The sequence below is a fragment of the Pagrus pagrus genome, assembly GCF_965226575.1.
Source record: "Pagrus pagrus genome assembly, chromosome: 6".
Classification (NCBI taxonomy): Eukaryota; Metazoa; Chordata; class Actinopteri; order Spariformes; family Sparidae; genus Pagrus; species Pagrus pagrus.
Window position 1 is genome coordinate 20,158,024 of NC_140190.1, and position 24,255 is coordinate 20,182,278.

The following is a 24,255-nucleotide window of genomic DNA, read 5'->3' on the forward strand; positions in this document are numbered from 1 at the left end:
AAACCCATAACAAATGGACTGAGAGACAGACGTGCCTCCGCAAGTTTTTCTGCTCTTGCACATTGCCGCTGGTATTTCCAGCGCATGTGGTGTGGGCCACATCATGTGAGGCCTCTTTACCCAGATTGCTGCTATGATTTTATTGCAGTCTTGATTAGGCACATGTGACTAACTGCAAACCCCTGTTGGCAACGGGTGAACGGTTGGCAGAGAGCAGAGGTCTTCCAGTGCCCTGACTTGTAACAAGATTCAGCCTCGCGGGTTCACGAGGCGAAAGCCGCTCGTCGGGAATTTGATTCTGCTGGCCGCATGGAACAAAGTTGGCCCAACTCACTTCATTTCACACATTAACTGTTGTGTTTGTGTAGAAGGAGAGACATTTTCATTCTGCAGGCAGTCTCCACTACCTCACAGGAGAAAAATGCTAACCCCGCTTCATTTCCCACGGAAAAATCTGCCAAGTTGACTTGGTGAGAGGGAAATTATTGGGGTCTTTTAAATGCAAAAATTCAGAGGGGGGGGAAATGGAAATATACCATTTTCCTGACATGAAAAGCAGAACACATCACGACTCAATCATGATGATTTCAAGAATAGGTTGGACCTCGTTCCCTTTCCTCCCTTGGACTGTTTTTCCAGGGGATGGGGGTGAAAAGAAATGGAAAGAGACACGGTTATGATTTCTATCGTGATGGATGCCAACACAAATTGGGTAGCTTTTTTTTTTTTCTCTCTATGTTAAAGGGGCTGCTGAATAGAAAGACCCAATATGCGTTTACCACATCAAAGGACCATTCAAATTTCTATCAGAGTGGCGGAGCCAGGGAAAAGAGGGAAAACGAAATTAAAGCAACCTTTTTAAAACAATAAAATGGGGGTGGGGCATTTTCAGGAATCAAAGTGAGTAGAGGGGTTGCGATGCTGCACAGCTCCTGTGTGGTCCCAGCTTCTCTCTCTCTCTCTCTCTCTCTCTCTCTCTCCCTCCTGGCTCTTCCTCCTTCTCTCACATTTTCTCTTCCCTCTTTTGTGGCTGTAAGCCTATGAGCTGGCGTTGGCCCTTCCTTACTACACACCCAGTGGGGCTTTAAAAAGGCAGGGCCGGAGGTCTTAACAGCCACACACTCTCTCTGCCTGCTCCTCTGTCTATTGGTCTCGGTGTGCTGCTCTGAAAGCCGGCTGTGTCAACCTCTCCAGCCTCCAGGTCGCTCGGATTAGAGATGCAGACGTCACATTGCGGGGCCCCCAACCTCTTGCTCATCCTTCTGGGCCCCATGCTTTTGGCTGTGGGCCGGGCCGCTTTGGAAAGCCAAGGTGAGGAGACGACAGAGTTATTATTTGCTGCCTGTGGTTGGGATATTAGTAGCACTGTGTGGGCAGACAAATGGACCCGCAGGGCGACTCAAGCAGGTAACCTCAACCTGGAAAAGGGTGAGTGTGCGATGTCAGAATGTGCCTGAGAACGTAAGCACAAACTCAGGTTTGTAGATCTAATGAGTCAGTTGGTGTAGATGGACAAAAGCGTGTGAGTATATTTTTTCCTGTGTCTACCTGTTTATGTAAATTGTGGGACAGACAGTTTGCCTTTCAGTTGTTTTTGTGTGTGGCCGGAGGAATGTTCCTTTTTGACTACTTTCACTGTGAGGCTCCCAGAGGCATGAACGGACAACAACCAGAGTGTCTTCCTGGCTATTTTTGTCATTTTGACACCTCTTTAGAAGCCTCCTCTCTTGTCTAACCCAAGGCCAAATAAAATTCAAAGTGTCAGCAAACGGCAGAGGGGGATGCCTTGAATTCACTCGAAGCCTTTCTGTTCTGGAGCTTTGCCATTCCGCACAGGCCAACACAGCACACCTGCACATACTAAGCAGTCAATATCACACACATATCCGATTCTCTACATGCCTACACACATATCTCATTCTCAGTATGTGTGTGTTTCCACGGCGCAGTGCTGTATGAACTTGAGAAGGAACCAGCCTATTGGGATGCTCAGGCCAGGGCAACACTAGATGCTGCGCTGAAACTCCGCCCTCGGGACCATCAGGCCAAGAACCTCATCCTGTTCCTCGGCGACGGTAGGTCATGCTTTCGTTATGTAATCCACTCCAGCAAATACCAACTTGGTAAAAGTTTGAGCCGAAGAAGTTGCTGCTGGATTGAGGGATTGTGTGTGATGGGTAGTGCAGGCGTGTGACCAGATTTGTAAGAGCGGATGAGCCAGCGGTCACAATAAAACTTTGACCAGCTTTGGTCATTTGTTCAAAAGCTCTAGATTGATTGTGTGAGCTTGACAAGCCACACTTAGGGTCGTGTGAGTAATGACTCAGATATAGAAAGGCAGAAGTAGTGTGACATTAATCTCTTTGACAGGATGAGTTCACATCTCATCCCTGTGGATCCCCCTGAGGTCAGTTGGGAAAAAAAGAGCAATGTGTGAATCTGTACTATTTGCATGGTTTATAAACCAGTCTCTCGTAATGATAATCCATGCCCACGGAAAATCTAACTATAAATACAATATTATAAATATAAACATTATATATGAATATAATGTTGGCACAATAACACTACAAATTCACATTTAAAGTAAACTAAAGTGCAAACACATTTTATAAACGCTGCACAACAATTTGTAAACCAAGAGCTCAGATTTACACTTTTTTTCTCAGCTGACCCCTGGAGGATCCGTAACCAAGTGGTTTTAGTTGCCCGATAACAGTAACTGCTGTTGCTAGCTAAAACACATTGTGTGTAACCCTGAGGTCTCACAAATGTGTTGAGTGCAAACATTTGCAGGGCAAATTGTTTAGAGCATTTTATATTGTGCATTGTTTACATCCACGTTTTCCTGCCAGCAGTTTTCTTTTTCACTGCGTGTGTTGGCCCATCGTCTGTTGGGGCACTATTCGCAAAAGAAAATTGTTCAATAACATTTTACTGGTCAAATACTATGCAGGTTACCTCAGAGGTGGAAGTCAGTTGGGAGGTGGCTGTCACCCTGAAGAGCCACTACACGCTACATGTCTCCTCTGCTTTAGCAGTGTGTTGCATTTAGTAACTCGACTGTCTACAAAACAGACGACTGGTGCCAGTTTGGGAAAGATTCCATCCGAAACGGATTTGGCAAATTTTTCACATTAATGGTCACTCGCATCGGGTATTTACTCGGTGAGGCATGAGAGGATTTTTTGTTTAACGTGCAGAGATTTAAGAGTGTTTGCCCTGTTAACTACCAGAATATCTGCTTTAAATCAGCCCCACTGAGTCATATTTCTGGGTGGTCGAGTCTTCTTTGTGTATTTCGCCAGCAATGCCCAGCCCAGAGCATGTTCTCAGTTTTATGACCGTAACGTTGAAGGGAGAGTTAAGTGCATCACAGTGCCATGGGCTTCATAAAGTACGGTTTTCAAAGTCAGAGGTCAAACCCAACAGTGGATCACAGGAAGATATAAAACAGGTCCCTTAAGTGATTTAGAAAAAGGCATTTAGTGTATGTTTTATGTAATATATGCAAAATACTGACTTAGCAGTACCTTTGGATGTTTATATGTTATGTGTTCTGTCAATAGTGGTCTGATAAATTGCCCAGAAGGGTCAGTGTTTGGCCTGTGTGGTGATTTTGTTTGAAATTGTGGTTCTCCTAGAAAACCACTGCCCTAAATGCCCTGTATTTGTGAATTCAGCTGATGCTAATGGCCTTGACTGTGTTTGCTCAGGGAATTAATGAATCAAAGTGTTTTCCTCTCATATGACAGTTATAGCCTGAGCTTTAAAAAACTAACACATCTTAATATTGTCGGGCTGGATTTGCTAAATGTCCACAAACTGGACAGAGAACTGTATTCTTGTCTTCAGAGCACCAAAACCTTCACATGACATTAACACAATCCCAATTACCTGATCATTCTTTAATATGTCATTCAATATTTCAGTAGACTTGTGCTTGTGAAATTAAAAAACTATAGTTTGACCCTAACTGTTACCTTCACCTGTCAATCATTATCTCTCAGGGATGGGCGTGTCCACAGTGTCAGCAGCTCGGATCCTGCGAGGTCAGATGGAGGGTAGATCAGGGGAGGAAACAATGCTGGCCATGGACACCTTCCCATATGTGGCCTTGTCAAAGGTGATAACACACCATTGTTGAGTCTTCAATCATTACACTCAACCACCAATTACTGTGGAGTACAACACAATTTCTGATTCAAAAGAGCCAGTAAGGTTTAATCATCTAACTTCAGATGTGTTAGATGAATTATTTCTCAGTTTTCAGAGAGAAGATTATTTTATAATCAGTGCTCTTGTCTTGTACTGGTTGTAACATTTTTCCTTCACAACATGCATCATCTAAAGCTTTTCAACTTCAATACTTGATTTTCATATATTTATTATTTACCAGTGAATACCTGTACATGTTCCTGACCTCATTACAGTTGAACTTTTTTTATATAGCTTATAGTTTAGCGTTTATAGCTTTAAATAGTGATCACTTTACGACTGTATCCCCTTAAAAACATCTGATTTGTGCAGTATTAGCTGTTTTATTTTTAAGTTCAAATGAGAAAAGCGAAAATAATGGCATTGCTCTGATTTAACACTTTTCACGCATAAAAGCGTCATGCTCAAAGTTATAAAGCATTTTTATTATGTCTCTGCACTCTGTGACCTCTGAATTGCTTTGCCTCCAAACACACACACACACACACACACACACACACACACACACACACACACTATCAACATTGATATCGGTGGATGGACTCCAAGATTGACCGCTGTTGTTAAATGATGTGTGTGAGATAGAAAGAAAGTGAGAGTTCTCATGTATTTTGTGTGTGCACGTGTGTGTGTGTGTATGTGGTTGCTTGGTAAATAAATCAGTACAGTGAGACACATGGAGAGACACAGAGACAGACAGTGAAAGGGAAATAAACATTCAGAGATGCTCTGCAGATGAATCGTAAAGAAGGATGGGGCTTAGCATGTGTGTGTCCATGTTTCTCATGCTTTGTTCTCTTGACATGTTGCATCTTGCCTCATACCAATCCAGCTCTGATTTAAGTACTCAAACCTTTGTGTGAAGAGACTTTCTTCAGGGGATTTAGCTACAATCAACACTTTAAATGAAAATGCTGACATTGCGGCAGAAACAGATTTAAAATCAAATTAAAGTTGGATTCATCTTAATGACTGCGTATAATCCCTCAATTATTGTAACTAAAGTGTAAGTGTGAGTGAGCCTGAGTGTTCAGTGTGTGTTCTTACCTATAATATATGGAAAGGTAAATACTACCTGTTATGTCTTTACTGGTGTTTCTGCTCCACAGACCTACAGTGTGGATAAGCAGGTAGCGGACAGCGCTAGCACGGCTACAGCCTACCACTGTGGAGTGAAGGCCAACGCTAAGACAGTGGGGCTCAGCGCTAAGGCAGTGGCCTACGAGTGTAACACAACGTTCGGTAACGAGGTCTACTCTGTGCTACGACGCGCTAAAGCACAAGGTAAAGACACTAAATGCCTTGGCTGAGTGGTGGGTGTGTGTGTAATGGAAAGGTCAGCTGGTTTGAAGTATATTCTTATCTCCAGATATGCACTGACCATTTTACAGTTCATCTGAAAATGGAATAAGAGGAATAAAACAATCATCTGATAAGCACCGTCCTCGCAACTTAAATGTCAGCAGTTTTAGTTCAATGTCCAGAAGAGATCGAAGTAATATATCATTTCACACTGACCAGCGTTTGTGCTTCTGATCCAACAACAGTCTGTTTCAATACGATTCCTGTTTGAGGGTTCATTAGTGTCCATTATGAGAAGTCTTTATCTGAAGTCTTTCTGCACCTCTCTCTCATTATATCAGTGCACTACATGGATACAATGGTTTTATACATGTTAATAGCTATCGCAGTGTGTTTAGAAAATACAGGAGCATTTGTTTTCTGATTTTATTGTGAAGCAATAAAGTTTTAATGATACAAATTTTAAGGAGGCAGTACTTCTTTGTTGAAGTCAAACAGCCAAAATGTTTCCAAAGAAAAGTTAATTGGCATTTTAAGTAAACTATTGGCAGTCAGCCCATCAAACACCTGAAGCTAGTAAAACAAAGTAAAACAAATAAAGTGGAAAATATATGTTAAGAGCAGTGGTTTCCATTTTTCACCCATTAATTGCTGTAGTAAAAGCCTCTTCCACAGGGCTTCATTAGGAAAGATGGTAGAACCCAAAGATAAAAATTCACTTATTATCTACTCACCCCCATGCTGATGGAAAGTCAGGTGCCCACAAAACTATTCTAAAGCTTCACAGCAAAACAGAGTTGCAGCATTCTCCTAAACAACTGAAGTAGATGAGGACTTGTGTCCAGAAGCTCTGAGAGCCTAAATTGATTTGAAAATATATTATTTACACCCTTGTTGGTGGCCGAGCTCGTACACACCCTTCAGACGCGGTGCATGTTAACGCTTTTAGCTTTGTGGCTACATTGAAGATTTTGGCCTTTAAAGGGGTGTAAATAACGTCTTTTCAAATCAATTTGTGGTCTTGTGGCTTCAGGAGACTTGGTATACGCTGGACGTGCTGTATGGAGCCATTTCCCTGTTTTTGTTTTTATTTATTTATTTTACGTGGTAAAACAAGTCCTCAGCTATTTCAGTTGTTTAGGAGAAGGCTGCAACACTGTTTTGCTGTGGAGCTCCAGAAATGTTTTGCGGACTATGAAACTTCACCCAACTTTCCATAAGCAGGAGGGTGAGTAGCTGACGACTACAGTTAATGACTGAGCCAGTGTCCTTGTTTCTTCCTCTAGAGCAGCTTTATGTCCAAGGAAATTCTAATTAAGTAAACCTCTATTGTGCATTAAATGGCCCACTGTCATGTGTTAGTTGTTAATCTGCATCAGTGTCACAAAAAAAATCCCATTGTGAATGATTCTTCTAACAGTTTTACCTCTGATTTGTATGTGTCTCTCTGTTGTCCAGGTAAATCAGTTGGTGTAGTCACCACCACACGTGTCCAGCACGCCTCCCCGGCTGCAGCTTATGCCCACTCCGTCAGCCGCAGTTGGTACAGTGATGCAGATCTTCCGTCCAGCGCCCGTAGACAGGGATGTGTCGACATCGCGACCCAACTGGTCACCAACGTTGACATTGATGTATGTATGAACAAATGTGTTTGGCTGTTTTTTTTTTATTGCTGCCAACATATTTGAAAATAAGTTCAATTGAAACCAACTGCACTGTAAATACTGTACTAATCCCATATGGCTCCCTGTGACACAAAGCAGTAGTCCTGAGCTTATCTCCAATAGTAAATCCTATGATGATTGTTTTGTTTTCAATTGGATAAGGAACCGTTTGAAGATAGTTTGCAAGTACTGTCATATACATCCTCCCTCCCCCTATAGTATATTGCCCTGATGTAAATGTGGGTTTTATTAGAATATGGCTCATTTTTTTAAAGTACAATGAGTGCACAGTGACTTTGTTCTGTTTAACTGCAGAGAAGACAAATAAAACAAGACCAAGAGGACCTTCCAGTAGAGTTCATGTGAGGCATACGTGCAAGACTCACTTTCTGATCTAGTCCAGCTTAACCATAATCATCATTCACTGAGTCATTTTCACCCTCCTCATGAAACACAACTCTTTGGCATTCAGAGGACTTTGTTACAGTGTCACTGTAAATGTAATCATTCTGTCTGGTGTACCTTTAAGGTGATTCTGGGGGGAGGGAGGATGTACATGACACCAAAAGGCACCCCAGACCCCGAGTACCCGACCTCAACCTCTCGCAAAGGGGACCGCAAAGACAAGAGGAACCTTATCGACGTGTGGCTGAAGGCTAAACACGTAGGTTTTGTTTAACATTGCTGTTGAATATTGCATTGTATATTGTAAGATAGAAATCACAGACTAAATTTTTCTCTGGTTCGTTTTTCAGAACAAGAAGTCACACTACGTTTGGCACAGGAAGGAGTTTGACGAGATAAATGTTAAAACTACAGACCGGTTGATGGGTGGGTATAGATTTGACACCACAGACAGATGTTGAACAGATAAGCAGACACTCGTGAGCTTACTGCAGTGCATAATACACATACTGACACCATATAGTACACATAGCACACAAGTAGGATAGACAGGCAGGCATATAAACAAAATACATAAAGTCTGTGTAATATATCCATCATGTATGTCCAATCGGTAGGAACTAGAAGAGAAACACCTTTTTGACAGGAGGGGCACTTTAAGGGAGTTAAGCTCCTTTAAAGTGCCCCTCCTGTGACGGTGAAGGCAGCACGTGTGGCCATGACAGCTCACTGTGTCAGTTGCACCATCGATATTTACGCTGTTGCTTCTTATCTTAATTATGAAACCTTATCAGTGGCTTAAAAAAAGGATTCCAGTAAGGTCAGCTTTCATCTTTACAGCCATGCAAAGTAGGCATGAATGTGCCCTGTAAATGCACAGTTAGCTGTTATTATCAACCCTACCTGTAGTCATAAAAACCAAAGGGCATGTTTCTTGCTGCGATGTGTCTGACAGTAATACAGATGCAGCTGAACTGTTATCATATTGCACAGTTATATTGCTTTCATGTATAATGAATTAATGCGTACTATCTGAGATCTTTACTACTGTTGTTTACCTACTAAAGAACAGGCCTCTCTAAATGGCAGTAATTAAGTCTTAGTATTACCAACATAAAGATAGACAGAATTGTTTAATGCCGTAATTTGTAAGTGATTTATGAATAAATGGGAGTCATTATCTTGGAAGCAGCTTGGATTTAACTGCAAAGCATGTCAGCTAAATAACAAGGTAAGTCAATCTAGTTTACAATCAGTCAGTTCAGTGATTTTCCTCTTTACTCTCTCACTTCCTCCCGTCTTGTTTTGCTTTACTCTGTCTTTAGCTCTGTCACTTTAGATTTAACTTGTCACTACCACTGTACAATAGTGTTTTTTTTTATTACAGTAAAATATTCTGTCCCTTTGTTTGGTGGTTCCAGGTCTGTTTGAGCCGAAGGACATGAGATTTGAGGTTTTCCGGAACAACACACGTGACCCCTCCATTGTGGAGATGACAGAGAAGGCTATACAAATCCTCAGCAAGAATCCCAAAGGATACTTCCTGTTTGTGGAAGATGAGTACTACAGTAATGCTACATCAGCACTATTAATATATCATCATGAAGAATGAGGGTACCTTATTGTACCTTGAGTGACCAATCCATGTAAATTAGAGTATCCATTAGAGTTTTCATTCTTTAATTTTCTAAAATGTTTTACTTGATGCTCACATGAGTCTAGTAGAGGTGTACTAGTCACGTGTTTTGGGCCGAGTCTAATTTGCTTGTTTTTTGTTGTTCTGTTACGAGGGAGAATCGATCACGGCCACCACGACGGCATCGCCAAACTGGCACTGACAGAAGCTGTGATGTTTGACCGAGCCATTCAGCGAGCAGCACAGCTAACCAGAGAATCGGATACTCTCACTGTGGTCACTGCTGACCACTCCCACGTCTTCACTTTTGGTGGCAACACACCCCGAGGGAATCCCATCTTTGGTATGAGTCAAAGCACAAACACTTGAACGTGGTCCAGACAGAAACTGACTGGAAAAGTCAAGAATGGCAAAGGTATTTGTATTTGGATGCAAAACACACAGAACTAGCCTAGAATTAAAAAGTTCTAAGACATTTACATATGTCGGTGATTACTAAGGCTGACCTGAATGCTTCTAAGATGCTACTGTTGCCTTGGTAATTGACCTCCAAGGAGGAAAAGGGATGATAGAGAGCGAGAAATGAAGCTCCTCTATGGTGTTGAATTTTGTTTTCTTCTCGGTGAGTGCACAGAACAGTATCTGTGAGTGAAAAACCATCTTCGGGAGGGCATAATTCTGTTCTGTGTGCTCAAATGCAATCCCGCGAGTACAGGGTTGTGATGAGTGCATGATTGACCCTCTTTGCACCATGACACTGCTTGCCAAGACCATGGCTGATGTCTCCCCTCTTGTCCTCATCGCAAATCACCCTCATACTAACAATAATAGCAAAGTATATGAGTAAATAATGACCACAAAGTTGAGGAAAGTATGATAGCTTGTGTTACCCCCTTCACCTCATTGAAGCTTTGAATATTCAAAGGTTATTCTCACTAAAGCTTCATACCAACACAAATTGGTATTTGGCACTGACTGTTTCTTTTTTTGTCTCATAAAGTACAAGTGATACTTTGTGCTTGTTGTGTCTGTGTAAAAAGACACAGTGACAAATATCACTCATGTTCTTCTCCATATTTTGTCTTTCAGGTCTGGCACCAAAGAAAGCCGATGACAAAATGCCTTTCACCAGCATCCTTTACGCCAACGGCCCTGGTTACGTCCACATAAATGGAACCAGAGGGAACATCACAATGGTGGATTACTGTAAGCACAAACTAATGTCTTTCAGATGCTGCACTCGTCTGTGCTGATGTGTGTACAGACAGCGTGAACTGATGTGGTTACGGCTGACTCATGCCTGTGTTTTTACTCTGGAAAGCGTAGATGAAGTATGATGTTTATGGCATTTACTGTTCACTCTTCTGTTCCAGTCTCTGCACAGGCCTCTGTGTGTACATGTAACTGTGCTTGAAAAAGGCTGTTTGTATTTCTTTGTGGAAGACTGAACAGCAATGATCCAGGTCCTCCTCCTCTTGTTCTGCATCATTCGCTTTAGTCATTGCATGAGAGTGTATACTTGAAGGTGGAAATATTTCTATCCAGGGATGAATTGCCTTTTAAAACCCCCCAATTTTGTCTTTTTGAATGGCATGGCGTCATTGTATGTTTTTGGAACCAGTAATTGTGTCTCAAAAGTGCACACTCATCTGGTACCTTACGTAAACATGCAATTACAAGTGAGGGATTCATTTCTAAAACTTTATGCATCATCGAAAGAAATATGAAGCACTGTTAAAGTTGGCATTTAGATTCTGTGAAAGGTTGAGGCCAAGAGCTATGAGAGCTATGACTAGCCAAAGAGAAATGAAGGTGTCGAACAGATTTGGTAACCATTATTTCACAAAAAGAAAGGACCCTTTTTTAAAACTGCAGTTTTTTCTACCACAACAGCAACAACACTTTAGTATCCTACTTGTTTTCCAGCATTGTATGTTTGTTTTTGGGGAGGAATTATTTCTGTAATCTGCCAGTACACTTCACTTTAGAAAGGTCAGGGAGTAAATGCTGTAATTTTATCAAAAGGACTTAAAGTACCTTCTGGGTTTTTCAAGTGTTGTAATTAAGTTTAATTAGGTAAATTACAGAAGATTTACAAAACACCATTTTGTGGGCAAAACAGCCACTAAAACATTTATGAGGCAAATGTAACCTGAAAGATGTTCTCTGGTGTGGGTGGTGTTTGAACTGATGAGCAAAGGGGATCCTTGAGTGTACACACATGACACATTACATTGTGTTGTTGGTCATTCATGCTGCTAGTCTGGTCACGAGCAACGTAATGTCCAGTTGCGTTTCTCCAAAAGAGTTTGTCAACTTGGACGCCGCCGGCTGCATATTTTTTTGGCAGCCCCTGCGGTCCACAGCCAAAACTGTTCTACCCTCATCAAAATGAATGGGAGGCCCGGCGTTTTTGCCACAATGCTGGGTTTGGTCTATGTATTTTTGTTGCCTAAACCTAACCAAATAAAGACAGAAAACCCTAAAAGAAAGGAAAATTAGTAACTGAACTAGGCGTATAAGTCAACCGTCTTATAACAGATGCCAAACAGCATCCGAACCAGAGTCTCCCGAGTCAAAATCCTACACTTTACCAGCTCAGCCACAACATCTTGCTACAGATGTGGTTTTCATCACAGTTTTACAACTAAAAATAATGCTCCTGGAGGTACGTTAATTATGATGTTCCAGAATCATCACAACAATATAATTGTTCAGTTGCAATGATGGCCCTGGACCAACACTAATTATGATGTTCTAGGAACAGATACACCTCATTTGTATGGCTCAGTGCTGTGAGCAAACACTATTTAAATAGTCTTAGTAAATAGTCTTCTTGTAGATGACTCAGAGTGAAGAAGAAGTTAATCTGGACTGAAAAAAGGTCATGCTTCATTTATGATGACACATCTATAAAAGCATCTGTTTTGCTTTAACAATTCATGATCCAAGCAGAAAGTTGCACACGACAGTGTTTTCTTACACTCTTCTCATCTCTCTCCAGACGATGAGGAGTACATGCAGCAGGCTGCCGTCCCATTGGATGCTGAGACGCACGGCGGAGAAGATGTGGCCATCTACGCCAAAGGCCCAATGGCTCACCTGTTCCACGGGGTTAAAGAACAGAACTATGTGGCGCACGTCATGGCCTACGCTGCCTGTTTAGAGCCCTATAGGAACTGCCCGCCTCACCCCCACAGCCACACCTCGGGTGGGAGTGCAAACACACCCTCAACCATCCTGTTTGGCCTTCTTGGTCTCCTCTGTCTACTCAGATGACCCCAAACACACACACACACACACACTTACACAGTATATTGTATGCCTGCAGCAATACAGACACTTTATGCACTAAACATAAATACACACACATTCACTGTATGCACACAGGATGGCGAGTCTTAATGCAGGGATAAACCAATACAGTACTGTTGACAGAATTATACTTGCATACATGCTGATCACAGAGCGTACATTCACATGAGCTTTTAACCTTAAGTGCATGTTAAACACGCATGTAGTAGCTCTAATTTAAATCCAGACTAACAAACAGGCAGACATTGCAGGTTAGAACAAAAGAAGATATGCAAACATGAACCTTCATTCAGTTTTTAGATCATTAATCATTTACTGCAAAATGACTACTAACTTGCTTCCTCTTCATACTTTCTACAGCTAAATACAAACTCTGCTACGCTCTGCATGTTCAGAGCTATCAAACATTTGCAAGGAGCTGTAATGTATTAGTTACACATTCATCTGAGGCTTGATCCAGAATAACTTGAAATAAGCCAGCAGGCTGAGGGCTCACTGTTCAGTTTATGGACACTTAGACAGAACAACATCTGTTGATGTGCATGATGGTAACTGTCCATGTGGAACAAGTGACTTTATGACAGTAACACAAAGCTGAACTATGAGCCTTCGTGCCGCGCTGCGATACCCGCAGACCTTACAAGAAATCATAAAGATGCTGTACCTCTTTCAGGACTGGGAAATATGTAGCTTTAAGATTTTTATTACGTTTGTATCTTGACCTCATCGGTTCCAAATAGCAAAATCTGTTTTCTGTCTGATTGTCTGTCACTTGATATATAAACTTGGATTGTACATGAATGTATTTTATAAGCAAATATTGTCAATGTATTTTTATACTGTGTTTTTGCAAATGTCACTTAAATAAGGATGAAAAATGTTTTGGTGCTTTCATTGTTCTATTTGTTTTATGGCAATTCTTCAAGGTACACCTCTTTATGGAGGCTTTCCTGTTTGTCAGTTCGACTCAGGGTTTCACATTCAATCAAGCTTGTCATTTGGATTTTCTCTATCATGTCTTGAACAATAAAGCGGTCTGACATCTAACATCTTCTTTTATGGCCTCTTTAGTTTCATAAAGAAAAAGCAACTGATATATGTTTCTGTCATGGCCAAGGCAAGTGGTCTTCTTCTGGCAGCTGGCAAACAAATGGTTAGTTTTCGGTTCACAGGCTCTATTGTTTCTACACTGTTTGTCACAGTCATGCGTAACATAGCCTACCTACACTGCCAACTTCCTGTGAAACTACACTACACAACCAGTTTATGGAAATGCATGTCATTTGCACATTCCTTCAGTTTGCTTCAAATTTGCTTGGCACATACATGGAAACATGGCTATTTTCTGGAAAGGGTTTACTGATTTCTTTAAAAAGAAAACTGAAGAGGGCATGGCACAGTTTGGTCTAATGTAAGCAATAAAAAACCTAAGCCTTTGGCCTCTTGGCCTTTGTCATGGGATCAGGTTTCAAGTACAACTGCAGTATAATGTTTTTCACCTAAGCACACTTTGGAGTTGTACTAACACCTTGGTAGTGTCCAAAATCCAAATACATTGGAAACCCTGGAAACACAACAAAATGCCACATAAACATGCACAAAGCAAAAAATCACCATGTGTTCTTTTACAACAAGTCATTCACTTCAGTCATACTTTAGTCATAAAGCCTATTAAAGGATAACTACTGTTTTTTACAACCTGGACCTTATTTCTAGCAAAATATATGATCATTTACTCACCCAGATAACTTTGGTGTCATTTGAAGTCGTTCGGACGAAATTAGATCCAGGGTAGCGCCGCTATATCCATATAATGCGAGTGACAGGGCAGCGACATACAACCTCTATACAACGCATTATCTGCCACAAAACTAGTTCATTTCACGAATATTTTGTCATGATACGCTAGTGCTATTCCCCTCTGAGTCCGGGCTCGTCTGTTATCAACATCCGGGGTAAAACTAGCAGTAGCAGCTACAGGTTAACAAGCCGGGCTGTCGTGGGTGCGCGCGCAGCTCAGAGATGACATCCTCCAGGTCAGAGGTAGTAGGTCAACCTACAGACCCCGGATGCTGACAATAGACGAGCCCGGACTCAGAGGGGAATAGCACTAGCATATCGTAACAAAATATTGGTGAAATGAACTAGTTTTGTGGCAGATAATGCTCGTAGAGGCTGCGCTTCGGTGCCCCGTCACTCACATTATATGGATATATCGGCGCTACACCGGATCTAATTTCGTCCGAACGACTTCAAATGACACCAAAGTTATCTGGGTGAGTAAATGATCATATATTTTGCTAGAAATAAGGTCCAGGTTGTAAAAAACGGTAGTTATCCTTTAAAGGATCGACTCTTGGACCTTCCTGTAACTGGAATCAAAGTCCATGGCACTGACAAATGAGGTAGGTCAAGTTCATTCTGTGAATCCTTGCAAGACAGGCTGTGAAATGCTGTATCGCCTCTTTGTCATACTTGTGTCCATAGAGTCAGTTCTGTTTTCAGAGCTCATTTTTTGCAATATCCTTTGCTGTAATCCGCTCAAATGCTGATACTGACAAAAAAATCTATTTGACCTTGCAACGGTCTGTCTGAACCACAAGGCCAGTCGGTGTAAATGCACTGAGGGTTTTTAACCACACTGCTGAAAAACATCACACAGACGTGCAGTCAGACCCACCTGAACACTCACAGACTCACATGTTATCAATTAATTCTGCCACAAATTCAAATAAATAGTTCCTCTGTTAGAAAACTGTTTTAACAAAGCGTGGGCTGAATTCTGGCCAGCTTAAATGGTACTGTAGCTGTAGAGGTTAGTAAAGCTGCGATAAAATATATTCAAGGCACCATAAAATAATGTAATCATCGTCATTATTATGTGATGAATTATGGTGGCCATAAGATAATAATAACTGAAGCTGCTCCTGGTTAACATTCAACATACAGTGTGTAATATTCCAGTAATAAAATCAGATAATGGATCCATTAGATCACAGTTAAGATTAATAATTAATAAGACTAATTTGCATTTTCTGGTGTCATTTTAATTGTATTGCTCTATCAAACAAAATCACTTCAACATAAAAGATATATGTCATTTCCAATCAGGTTTACCTGAAGACTACAACATACACATTTGTATTCTACAGTATCTATTTAAACCAGAAGTGATGGTATTCCTCACTAATTTGCTGTCCATACCACAAAACTTCAAACACAGTGAACTACACGTGTAAACACCATGTTACCTCATACACACATTATATATTGGATATCTACAACAGAAGAGTGATAATGAAATGAGTCAAAGTATGTTAGTATAATCAGGACAATGTACTTAAAGTATTAAAAGTAAGAGTACTCGATGCTGAAAAATGGCCCCATACAACTGTTACACTCATATTTGTTATATAATGACGTTATCATTATGAATGCATTAATATAAAAACAGGATTTTGCTGTAGTAGTTTGTTGAGATTAATCAAATTTTTAACTGTTTTGTATTGGACTGAGAATAATGATTATTTTCATGATAGATTCATCTGCTGATTATTTTCTACACTAATCATTTGATTGTCCGGGTACTAAAAAAAGAGAAATGTCATCACAATCACCCAGAACCCAAAGTGAAACTTTCATAATGCTTATTTTGTCTAAAGAATAGTCCAAACTTCAAAATGATTAAGAACCTCCGCCAAGGCCCAACAGTCCCATTTATTTTGCAATGTTAAAGAAAATGTGAAAAAATCCTGCATCTGTCCCTTCATCTGGATCTGAGACCCGGCCTTCATCCAAGTTTAGTGTAAATCTTTTCAGTAGTTTTTGTGTAATCCTGCTGACAAACCAACCAACCAACCCACAAACAGACACAGGTGAAGACAGAACCTCCTTGACAGAGGTAATGAATTAAGATAATTAAACTTAATAAGGTAAAAGCAGCAAATCCTCACATTTGAGAAGCTTGAAGTGTTTTTGTATCAAATTAGAGAAATAATTTTCTGTTGATCGATTAATCACCTAATCATTTTATCTGTACTTCCTCTGTATCTTATCTTGTAAAACAACTAGTAACTAAAGCTGTCCGGTAAATGTAGTGAAGTGAAAAGTATAATATTCCCCTCTTTATTGTAGAATTGTAGAAGTACAAGGTGGCATGTGAAAAATAATACTCACATAAAGTAATAGTATTACAAATGTATCCTTAAGTACAGCACTTGAGTAAATGTACTTTGTTGTGTGTTTATGTGCGTGTGTGTGTGTGTTGTATATCCTCCTGCTCACGTTGAAAGGCTCCCTCATGCGCCCTTTGCTCCTTTGCTGCAACTATAAAGGGCCTCTTAATGTGCAGACAAGCACTTGTGTAAGCCTGCTCAGTTTTTTCTTTACAGCACATCTGGTCAGCACCATGGCCGGCACACATAAACTCATATTTACTGGATTACTGATTTTCCTTTCAGTGAAGTGGACCGTGTCTGTTTCAGGTAAGGATATGTTACATATTGATGTTTTTTTATTATCTCAGATGACTTTCAGATGCATTAAACTACATTTGAAACACAACACAGACATGCTGCAGGCCACATTCGGGAGTAAAAGTAAAAGTCTACATTAAATTTAAGTTGTACAAGCTTAGATAGGTCCCCACACTTACAGTGTAAAAATACATTTGATTTGCCACTTCTGGTTGTGGATCACTATTATCTTTTCTGTGTTCATAGAGGAAGAGCTCCATGCCGATTACTGGAACAACAAAGCGAAGCAGGCTCTTTACACTGCAGTGAATGCTCAGCCTAATATCCACAAAGCCAAGAACCTCATCCTCTTCCTGGGGGACGGTGAGTTTGAGAAAGAAGCTTTCACACACTTCAAGTACTTCCTTTGATTTTATAACATTTTCCCCTTTGAGTTCAGTCCGTTTGTTCAGGTGAGAAGAAGCCATCAGAGCTTGAAAGTGTGAGCTTCATCAGCATTGTGGAGAAGAGAATGCAATGCAAACCCACTGCACTATGTGACCCCAGAAAGTGTTGGTTTATGGGGAGAGGGAGATGAATGTTGATACCTGATCACCAGCAGTTACCGCTGCTTGGAGAGCCAAACATAACAAAGTGAACTGAGGCTAGACCACAGTCTACACTGCATATGTAGCTATTTCCTCATGTTCTTAACTGATCTGAACACCAAAAAAGGTAAACCACTGCAAGGAGTTCAACTAAGGACATGATGCATAACTAAAGGTCAGGTTGACTGTTAAATCTCTAAACTCTTTGGATGACTGGCTACTATTTCTGATTAAAATCTCTGCATTGGATAATTTATTTCCAATCAGCAATCAATAATTAACCATGAATCCAGTGTAAAGAAGTCGAACAAGATGGGCTGATATTTGCCGATAAGTCATGTGGCCATGACCCCGGGATCTCACACACTGAGATAATTACTGCCATTTACTTCCTTTTGTTTACTCCGTGATCCAAGATCAGCACTTGGCAACTCCACTCGAATAAATTTTATAGATGAATTATGGATTTATGATTACAGTTGCCTCCACCCCCACCCACACACATGCTGATTGCAGCACACTTAAGATTTTATCAGCATTTGGGAGTGATCAGTAATCTTTAATCACCCCATAAGCGGCATATTTATGAAAACAAACTGCAAAGTTCTTACTGTGTGAATGACACAGTGGCAATACCTTCTTAAGGATGAATAACATATTCACCCTTAAAGGCATAATATCAAACATTTCAGCATTAAAATGTATAAAAATGATTTGACCTTGTAAGGTTTGGCAAAAGAGGACTCAAATACAAGACACCAAGACAGACGGCTAGAAAAAAACAAAAGCTGAAGTCCCAAAAATCAAAGACAGGCAACAAAATAGATAATTAGGTTGTGGCAAATAATTACAATAAAAAAAAAAACCTAAAGAAAAATACAAAAAGCCTAAACTGAGAACAAACCGTATAGGTACAGGAACAAATGAGGAACATTAAAGACAAAGGATGAGTGAATGCAGGAGGACATGAGGAGCAAAGCAGGACTGGGAACAGATGTGAAAATGCAGTAGTGACACGACGACTAAAAGAGGCAAACTGACAACAAGTGAGGGAGAACACATGGACGGTTAACTAATGAAACACAGGTGAACGGGAAAAAAGGCAGGATAAAGACAAAGGCAGGAAATATAAAAAACAAAAAATGACATGAAGATGTAGCCTTCAAAATAAAACAGGGAACAACTAAACTGAAAACCAGAACCATGACAGACCTATGGTATGTATTTTGTTGAGTTGTGTCCGTTACAACAAATCCTTCAAACTGTGTTCAAACCCAGAGAAATCTTTATTCAACGTAAAGGTACATTTCACCTGGTCACCTGTTAATAGCATCGTATCCCCTTTACCCCCTCTAGTAGCTATATTTATCAAGGACACACCATATGATTCAGAAGGAAGTCACTCAACTACCTAGCTAGACACAATGTTGTTTACTCTTGCTCACGTATGATAGAGCAAGATTATTAATTGTCATCGACTTTAGATTGCTGCAGTTATGAGTCCTAAAACCAGAATTGAGTAAGGTTGTCTCATCTCAAAGTCAATGGGTTTTTGAGCACAAGCTTGAAAGATGAATAATAAACAAGACAGTAAATACCCTACCAGTAAATTTTAAAGCTTTAAAGAGCCTTAAAAAAGGAGGTTGCTGACGAGCGGCTAAATGAGGTTTTCGGGACATTAAACATCAGAATGCCAAACAGAAATGAATCTACTCACTAGCCCGCCTTTACAGCCTTGTTGTGTTATCCAAGACAACAACTCCCATGATCCCACGTTACTTCACAACATCATCAATCTCTCTTTTCTTACTGTTTTGAGGCAGAAATTACAAACTGTTACAAACAGTGAACGTGAATTAATACCCAAACATTTTGCAGATTTATGTGGAAAAACTGTTTATTTAACTTTAAAAACATTGAATCTGATGGTCAGTTAGATGACCACAGCGACAATGACAAAATGATGACATGACATGGTTTACATATCGTTACAGTGCAGAAAGAGAATCAGTTCATGCTTTATTCAATCTTAAACTATAACATGCAGCAGTGGAGCGTAAAATCCCAAGGAATGTTGGAAAAAATGTGTTGGATTTTTCATGAAATATAAGAAAGACTAAGAAAATACATGACATATCACTGTATTTTCTTTGCAGATTCTCCACCATTTCTGCTTGTAAATAACTCTTATGTATGTCTCTCACTGCCCTCTATCAGCTGAGGCGTATGAGGTTCACAGAGCACAATGGCATCCCTGTGCCTGCCTGGCTGATGTTATCTAACACTCAGCTGTGTTTCCACCTGCTTCCAGGTATGGGGATACCGACAGTGACTGCTGCACGCATCCTCAAAGGCCAGTTGGCCGGACATTCTGGGGAGGAGACCAGTCTGGTCATGGATACCTTCCCACACCTGGCCCTGTCTAAGGTCTGTCCTCACTGATCAACACATTCAGACTTCTAGATAGGAATGTGTATTTAAACTTTTTGAATGATTTTTAGTTCACGTTAGAGTTAGTGGACCCTGCTGCAAACCTTGAAACACATAATTGGAACCTGCTGCTCCATTATAATTAAAATGGTGTTTTATTACAACAACTAAATTGAAGTTATTAATGTTCATAAATTGAGGGTACATGTGCATGCCAGCCTAGTCCAATAAACTTGCATATTAACTCATTGTTTATATTTGGCCCCCGCAGACATACAATGTGGACCAGCAGATGCCAGACAGTGCTGGCACAGCTACGGCTTACTTATGTGGTGTGAAGGCCAACTACGGCACCCTTGGTGTCTCTGCCGCCGCCAAGAGGTACAACTGTAGTACATCCTACGGAAACGAGGTCACATCAGTTCTGCACCGTGCCAAGTTAGCAGGTATGTTCAGGTTCACACAGCTTTAATTTACAGTGCTTTCATGTAGACTCTGATTAATATCTCTGACACTGTTTAGACAAGTCTGCAGCGTGTTATTCATTAAGGACATTAACTCAGACAGATCGGTATTACTCTGTAGTCTTAATATGGTCAGAAACTAATCCTAATCTAATCTAATATTTATCCATGTCACTATTTAAACATGTCCAAATTATGACGTAAGATACTCTGTGTGTTTTTAGGAAAATCTGTGGGAATCGTCACCACAACCAGAGTGCAGCACGCCTCTCCTGGTGCAGCCTATGCCCACTCTGCCAACCGAGGCTGGTACTCTGACTCCGATCTCACTGATGAGGCCATCCAAAATGGCTGCCGTGACATTGCTTACCAACTGGTTCACAACACAGAAATAAATGTAAGCCTTAATATGAAGGTATTTTTGTAGCACAGCAAAAAAGCTCCCAAGTCTAGTTTTCTATACCTGAATGACAAAGAATATGCATAGAAATATTGTAAAATTAGCCTCATCCTGATTAGAAAGTGAGACTATATTCACATCCCTTTAAAACTTTAGGGAGTTTTTCCACACACATATGTATAAACTGCCACCATGTCTCTCGATTCAGGTCATTCTCGGTGGAGGTCGTCAGTACATGTTTCCCAAAAATATGCAAGACCCAGAGTACCCAACGTATAAAGGAAACCGAAATGATGGACAAAATCTTGTTCTTGAGTGGACAAAGAACAAAAAGGTATGGACGAATGAAATATCTTAAATGTGAGTTATTTAAATACATTTTGCAGCCCCTCCCCCGCTCTGCCAAAAATTAATTTGTTTGTTCTGATTCATTTCCCACAGAATGTTGACTATGTTTGGAACAAAGCTGAGTTTGATAAGATCAACCCGAAAAATACGGACTTCCTGATGGGTAAGAAGAACTGATCAATTCACCAGTTACTGTACATGTATAGACATACATTACTGCATTCTCACAGTCTACCATGTGGATTTCATGAGATATAAAACACATCTTTCAGGTCTGAATCTTCATTAATTTGTTAACTGTATGTGAACCCCTCAACTATTGCTGTCCGGACCCTATTGAAGTTATTTTGATAATCAATTAACCATTCAAACTACTAAGATTTGATGTATAACGGCTAACCTGAACTCTCCTCAGGCCAAAAGGGTGAATCAAACAGGGTCTTAATTAAAAACATCATAAGATTATCTTCCCTTTTACAGCCTCTGTTTGCAATTTAGAGCAATAACACAATTATTGTTGTAATTGTTTTTGTTCTGCAGAAAACCTTAACTTGAAAATTGATGCACATTTTATCTCATCATGGCACTAACACTGATGGTTCTAATCAACATGCATGGGAACAGCTAAAAACTGACACCTGCTGTTTCGCTCTGCATTTAGGTCTCTTTGAGCCCAAGGACTGCCGCTATGAGTTGGACCGTGATCCGTCCATGGACCCCTCCCTTACGGAGATGGTGGAGAAAGCAATTAAGATTCTCAGCAAGAACCCAAAAGGATATTTCCTCTTTGTGGAAGATAAGTGTAACTGTTTTCTGGAGGCAAACCACATCACATCATCAATATTTATAAATTATTCTGGAAACATTTTTAGTTTTGGCTGAATTATTGGAGTTGATGTTGATGGAGCATGATACATTCTTCATAGGAAACATCACAATAAGATTTGAATACACTTAAAAAATATGAGGGATATGCTACTTTTGCTTATTTGTCAAGTACTCTTTTTTTGGACTTTAAGTGGGAGAATTGACCATGCTCACCATGGAGGGAAGGCCAAAAAATCTCTTCATGAGGCTGTGCAGTTTGACCAGGCGATCGGCCGAGCAGCTGAACTCACCAGTGAGCTGGACACCCTGACTGTCGTCACTGCTGACCACTCCCATGTCTTTGCCTTTGGAGGATACTCTGCCAGAGGAAACTCTGTTTTAGGTAAACTGCACTCTAAGAATCGGATAATGAATAATCAATCTCATCTAAAGTTCCAAGTTTGAACATATCATTTTGTCCTGTGCTTTACAGGGGTGTCTAGATCACTAGCTGACGACAAGAAGCACTTCACCACTGCTGTGTATGGAAATGGACCAGGATACCAGATTGCCAATGGAACACGTCCAGATATGAATGAGACAATTTCCTGTAAGTGTACATTGATAACCTTTCTCGAGAAGACAAATTATATAGTAGCTCCACCTTGTGGCTGAACAGGATACCTACTGTGGAGGTGCAAACCCTAAAGAAGGACTGAATCAACGTGTTCAGTGACACATAACCACCACAGGAAAATACTGCACAAGACAATTAGATATTACCCTGCTTACTTAAAAAAAATTGTTATAGCTCCAAGTAATTCATTGAAATTCAGTGTTTCATTTAATATCCAAAACCCTTATCATTTCTATCCTCTACATTAAATCGACCAAATATTGTCTGTCTGAAATTAGTATGTACTATCTTTCTTGCAAAAAACACTTGTCACACAGATGTCACAGATATTTTTTTCTTCTACAAAATAGACCTTTAATACAAATATAACCTATTCACTGATATCATATTATGAGTATATCATAATTTATTAAATATTTTACTATGAAAAGCTATAACATTTTCATCCTATAGTCATTGAAAGAGCTATATATGAGAATTTTAGTTAAAAAACAATAAAAATTAACTCAAATGATCAACAGAGTTTGAAGAAAGTTTGCATGCTAACCAGCTAGCCTCTGCACGTCCTGTCTCGTAATACCACTTTGTATCTCAAAAGAGGCAATAGTGAGTTACTGCCGCGTCTGGCCTCAGTCTACGATGTGAGGATAAGGAAGTAGTGCCTCAAGTATTGTATACTTTGGTATACTGTGAAGGATTTGAACCATTTCTTTTTGCAATTTAGGTGAATCTGATTTCATCATACTGTCAGGTGTCCGTAATTAACCCTCTATATATTAATACTGGAGGGTTGAAATTTGTCTATATAATGCTCCCGTTAACATTTATTACCTCCACGTGTGGTGTTTAGGGTGCAAGATCTTTCTTGGAGTAGTTCTATCTGTCCTATGTGCCAGAAAACCCTAACAGAAGCTAATATAACGCACCATTGTCCTATTCCCCCTCAGCGGATAAAGAGTACCGTCAGCAGGCCACTGTCCCTCTTGATTCAGAGACCCACGGCATCGAGGATGTTGCCATCTTTGCCAAAGGTCCCATGTCACACCTTTTCCACGGGGTCCAGGAGCAGAACTACATTGCCCACGTCATGGCTTATGCTGCCTGCCTGGAGCCCTACAATGACTGCATACTGACCCCACCCAACCATGCTGGATCCATCCAACCCAGCCTGCTGCTGCTTCTGATGGGCCTCCTTCTCTTCTCTCTGTACTCTGTCTGAGACGACAGCTTTTGGAGATTTTGTCCCGATCTTGGAATAACTGTGCTATCTGTGACATTAAAAAAAAAAAAAAAAAATTATTATTCACACTTTCTGTGTGGAATTGAAGAGCTGTATATTCGCACAACTTTGAGATCACTGCCATTTTAAGTAATGTATTCTTGTTGTTAAAAGCATGAGTGTTATTATTGCATAGAGCCATGACTTTTAACACTCTTTTGAGTTTATTTATATGAAAACATGGTTTCAGTTATTTTTGAAATATTTTGAATAAAGCTGTCATTTACAACATTATCTCGCCTATCGCTTTTTTTCACATTTCAGGATGTCATACGCTCGCCTGTGTAT

At 40.3% G+C, this 24,255-nt stretch overlaps 2 protein-coding genes across 2 annotated transcripts; both read left to right on the forward strand.

Moving 5' to 3' along the window:
• The first annotated feature begins 1,179 nt into the window (after nucleotides 1-1,179).
• alpi.1 (alkaline phosphatase, intestinal, tandem duplicate 1) lies at nucleotides 1,180-13,569 on the forward strand. The gene is made up of 11 exons (XM_084354402.1): nucleotides 1,180-1,311; nucleotides 1,950-2,075; nucleotides 4,011-4,126; nucleotides 5,328-5,502; nucleotides 6,979-7,151; nucleotides 7,714-7,848; nucleotides 7,940-8,015; nucleotides 9,011-9,145; nucleotides 9,377-9,568; nucleotides 10,315-10,431; nucleotides 12,230-13,569. Exons 1-11 carry the CDS (start codon nucleotides 1,218-1,220, stop codon nucleotides 12,502-12,504), a joined length of 1,614 nt encoding a protein of 537 aa, XP_084210528.1. The 5' UTR covers nucleotides 1,180-1,217; the 3' UTR covers nucleotides 12,505-13,569.
• Nucleotides 13,570-16,948: 3,379 nt separating this feature from the next.
• Nucleotides 16,949-23,996, forward strand: LOC311258257 (alkaline phosphatase-like; the record flags this gene model as incomplete). The annotated part of the gene is made up of 11 exons (XM_084354403.1): nucleotides 16,949-17,024; nucleotides 17,262-17,378; nucleotides 19,914-20,029; nucleotides 20,304-20,478; nucleotides 20,721-20,893; nucleotides 21,105-21,230; nucleotides 21,338-21,407; nucleotides 21,906-22,044; nucleotides 22,264-22,454; nucleotides 22,545-22,661; nucleotides 23,636-23,996. The coding sequence occupies 11 exons, from the start codon at nucleotides 16,949-16,951 to the stop codon at nucleotides 23,905-23,907; spliced, it is 1,572 nt and encodes a 523-aa protein (XP_084210529.1). The 3' UTR covers nucleotides 23,908-23,996.
• Nucleotides 23,997-24,255: the final 259 nt, after the last annotated feature.

Excerpts from the sequence above, each read along its gene's own strand:
- alpi.1 (XM_084354402.1), top strand. The coding sequence starts at position 1,218 with ATGCAGACGTCACATTGCGGGGCCCCCAACCTCTTGCTCATCCTTCTG. Across the intron at positions 2,076-4,010 it reads CATCCTGTTCCTCGGCGACG|GGATGGGCGTGTCCACAGTG; the intron begins GTAGGTCATGCT and ends ATTATCTCTCAG. Across the intron at positions 9,569-10,314 it reads CCGAGGGAATCCCATCTTTG|GTCTGGCACCAAAGAAAGCC; the intron begins GTATGAGTCAAA and ends TTTGTCTTTCAG.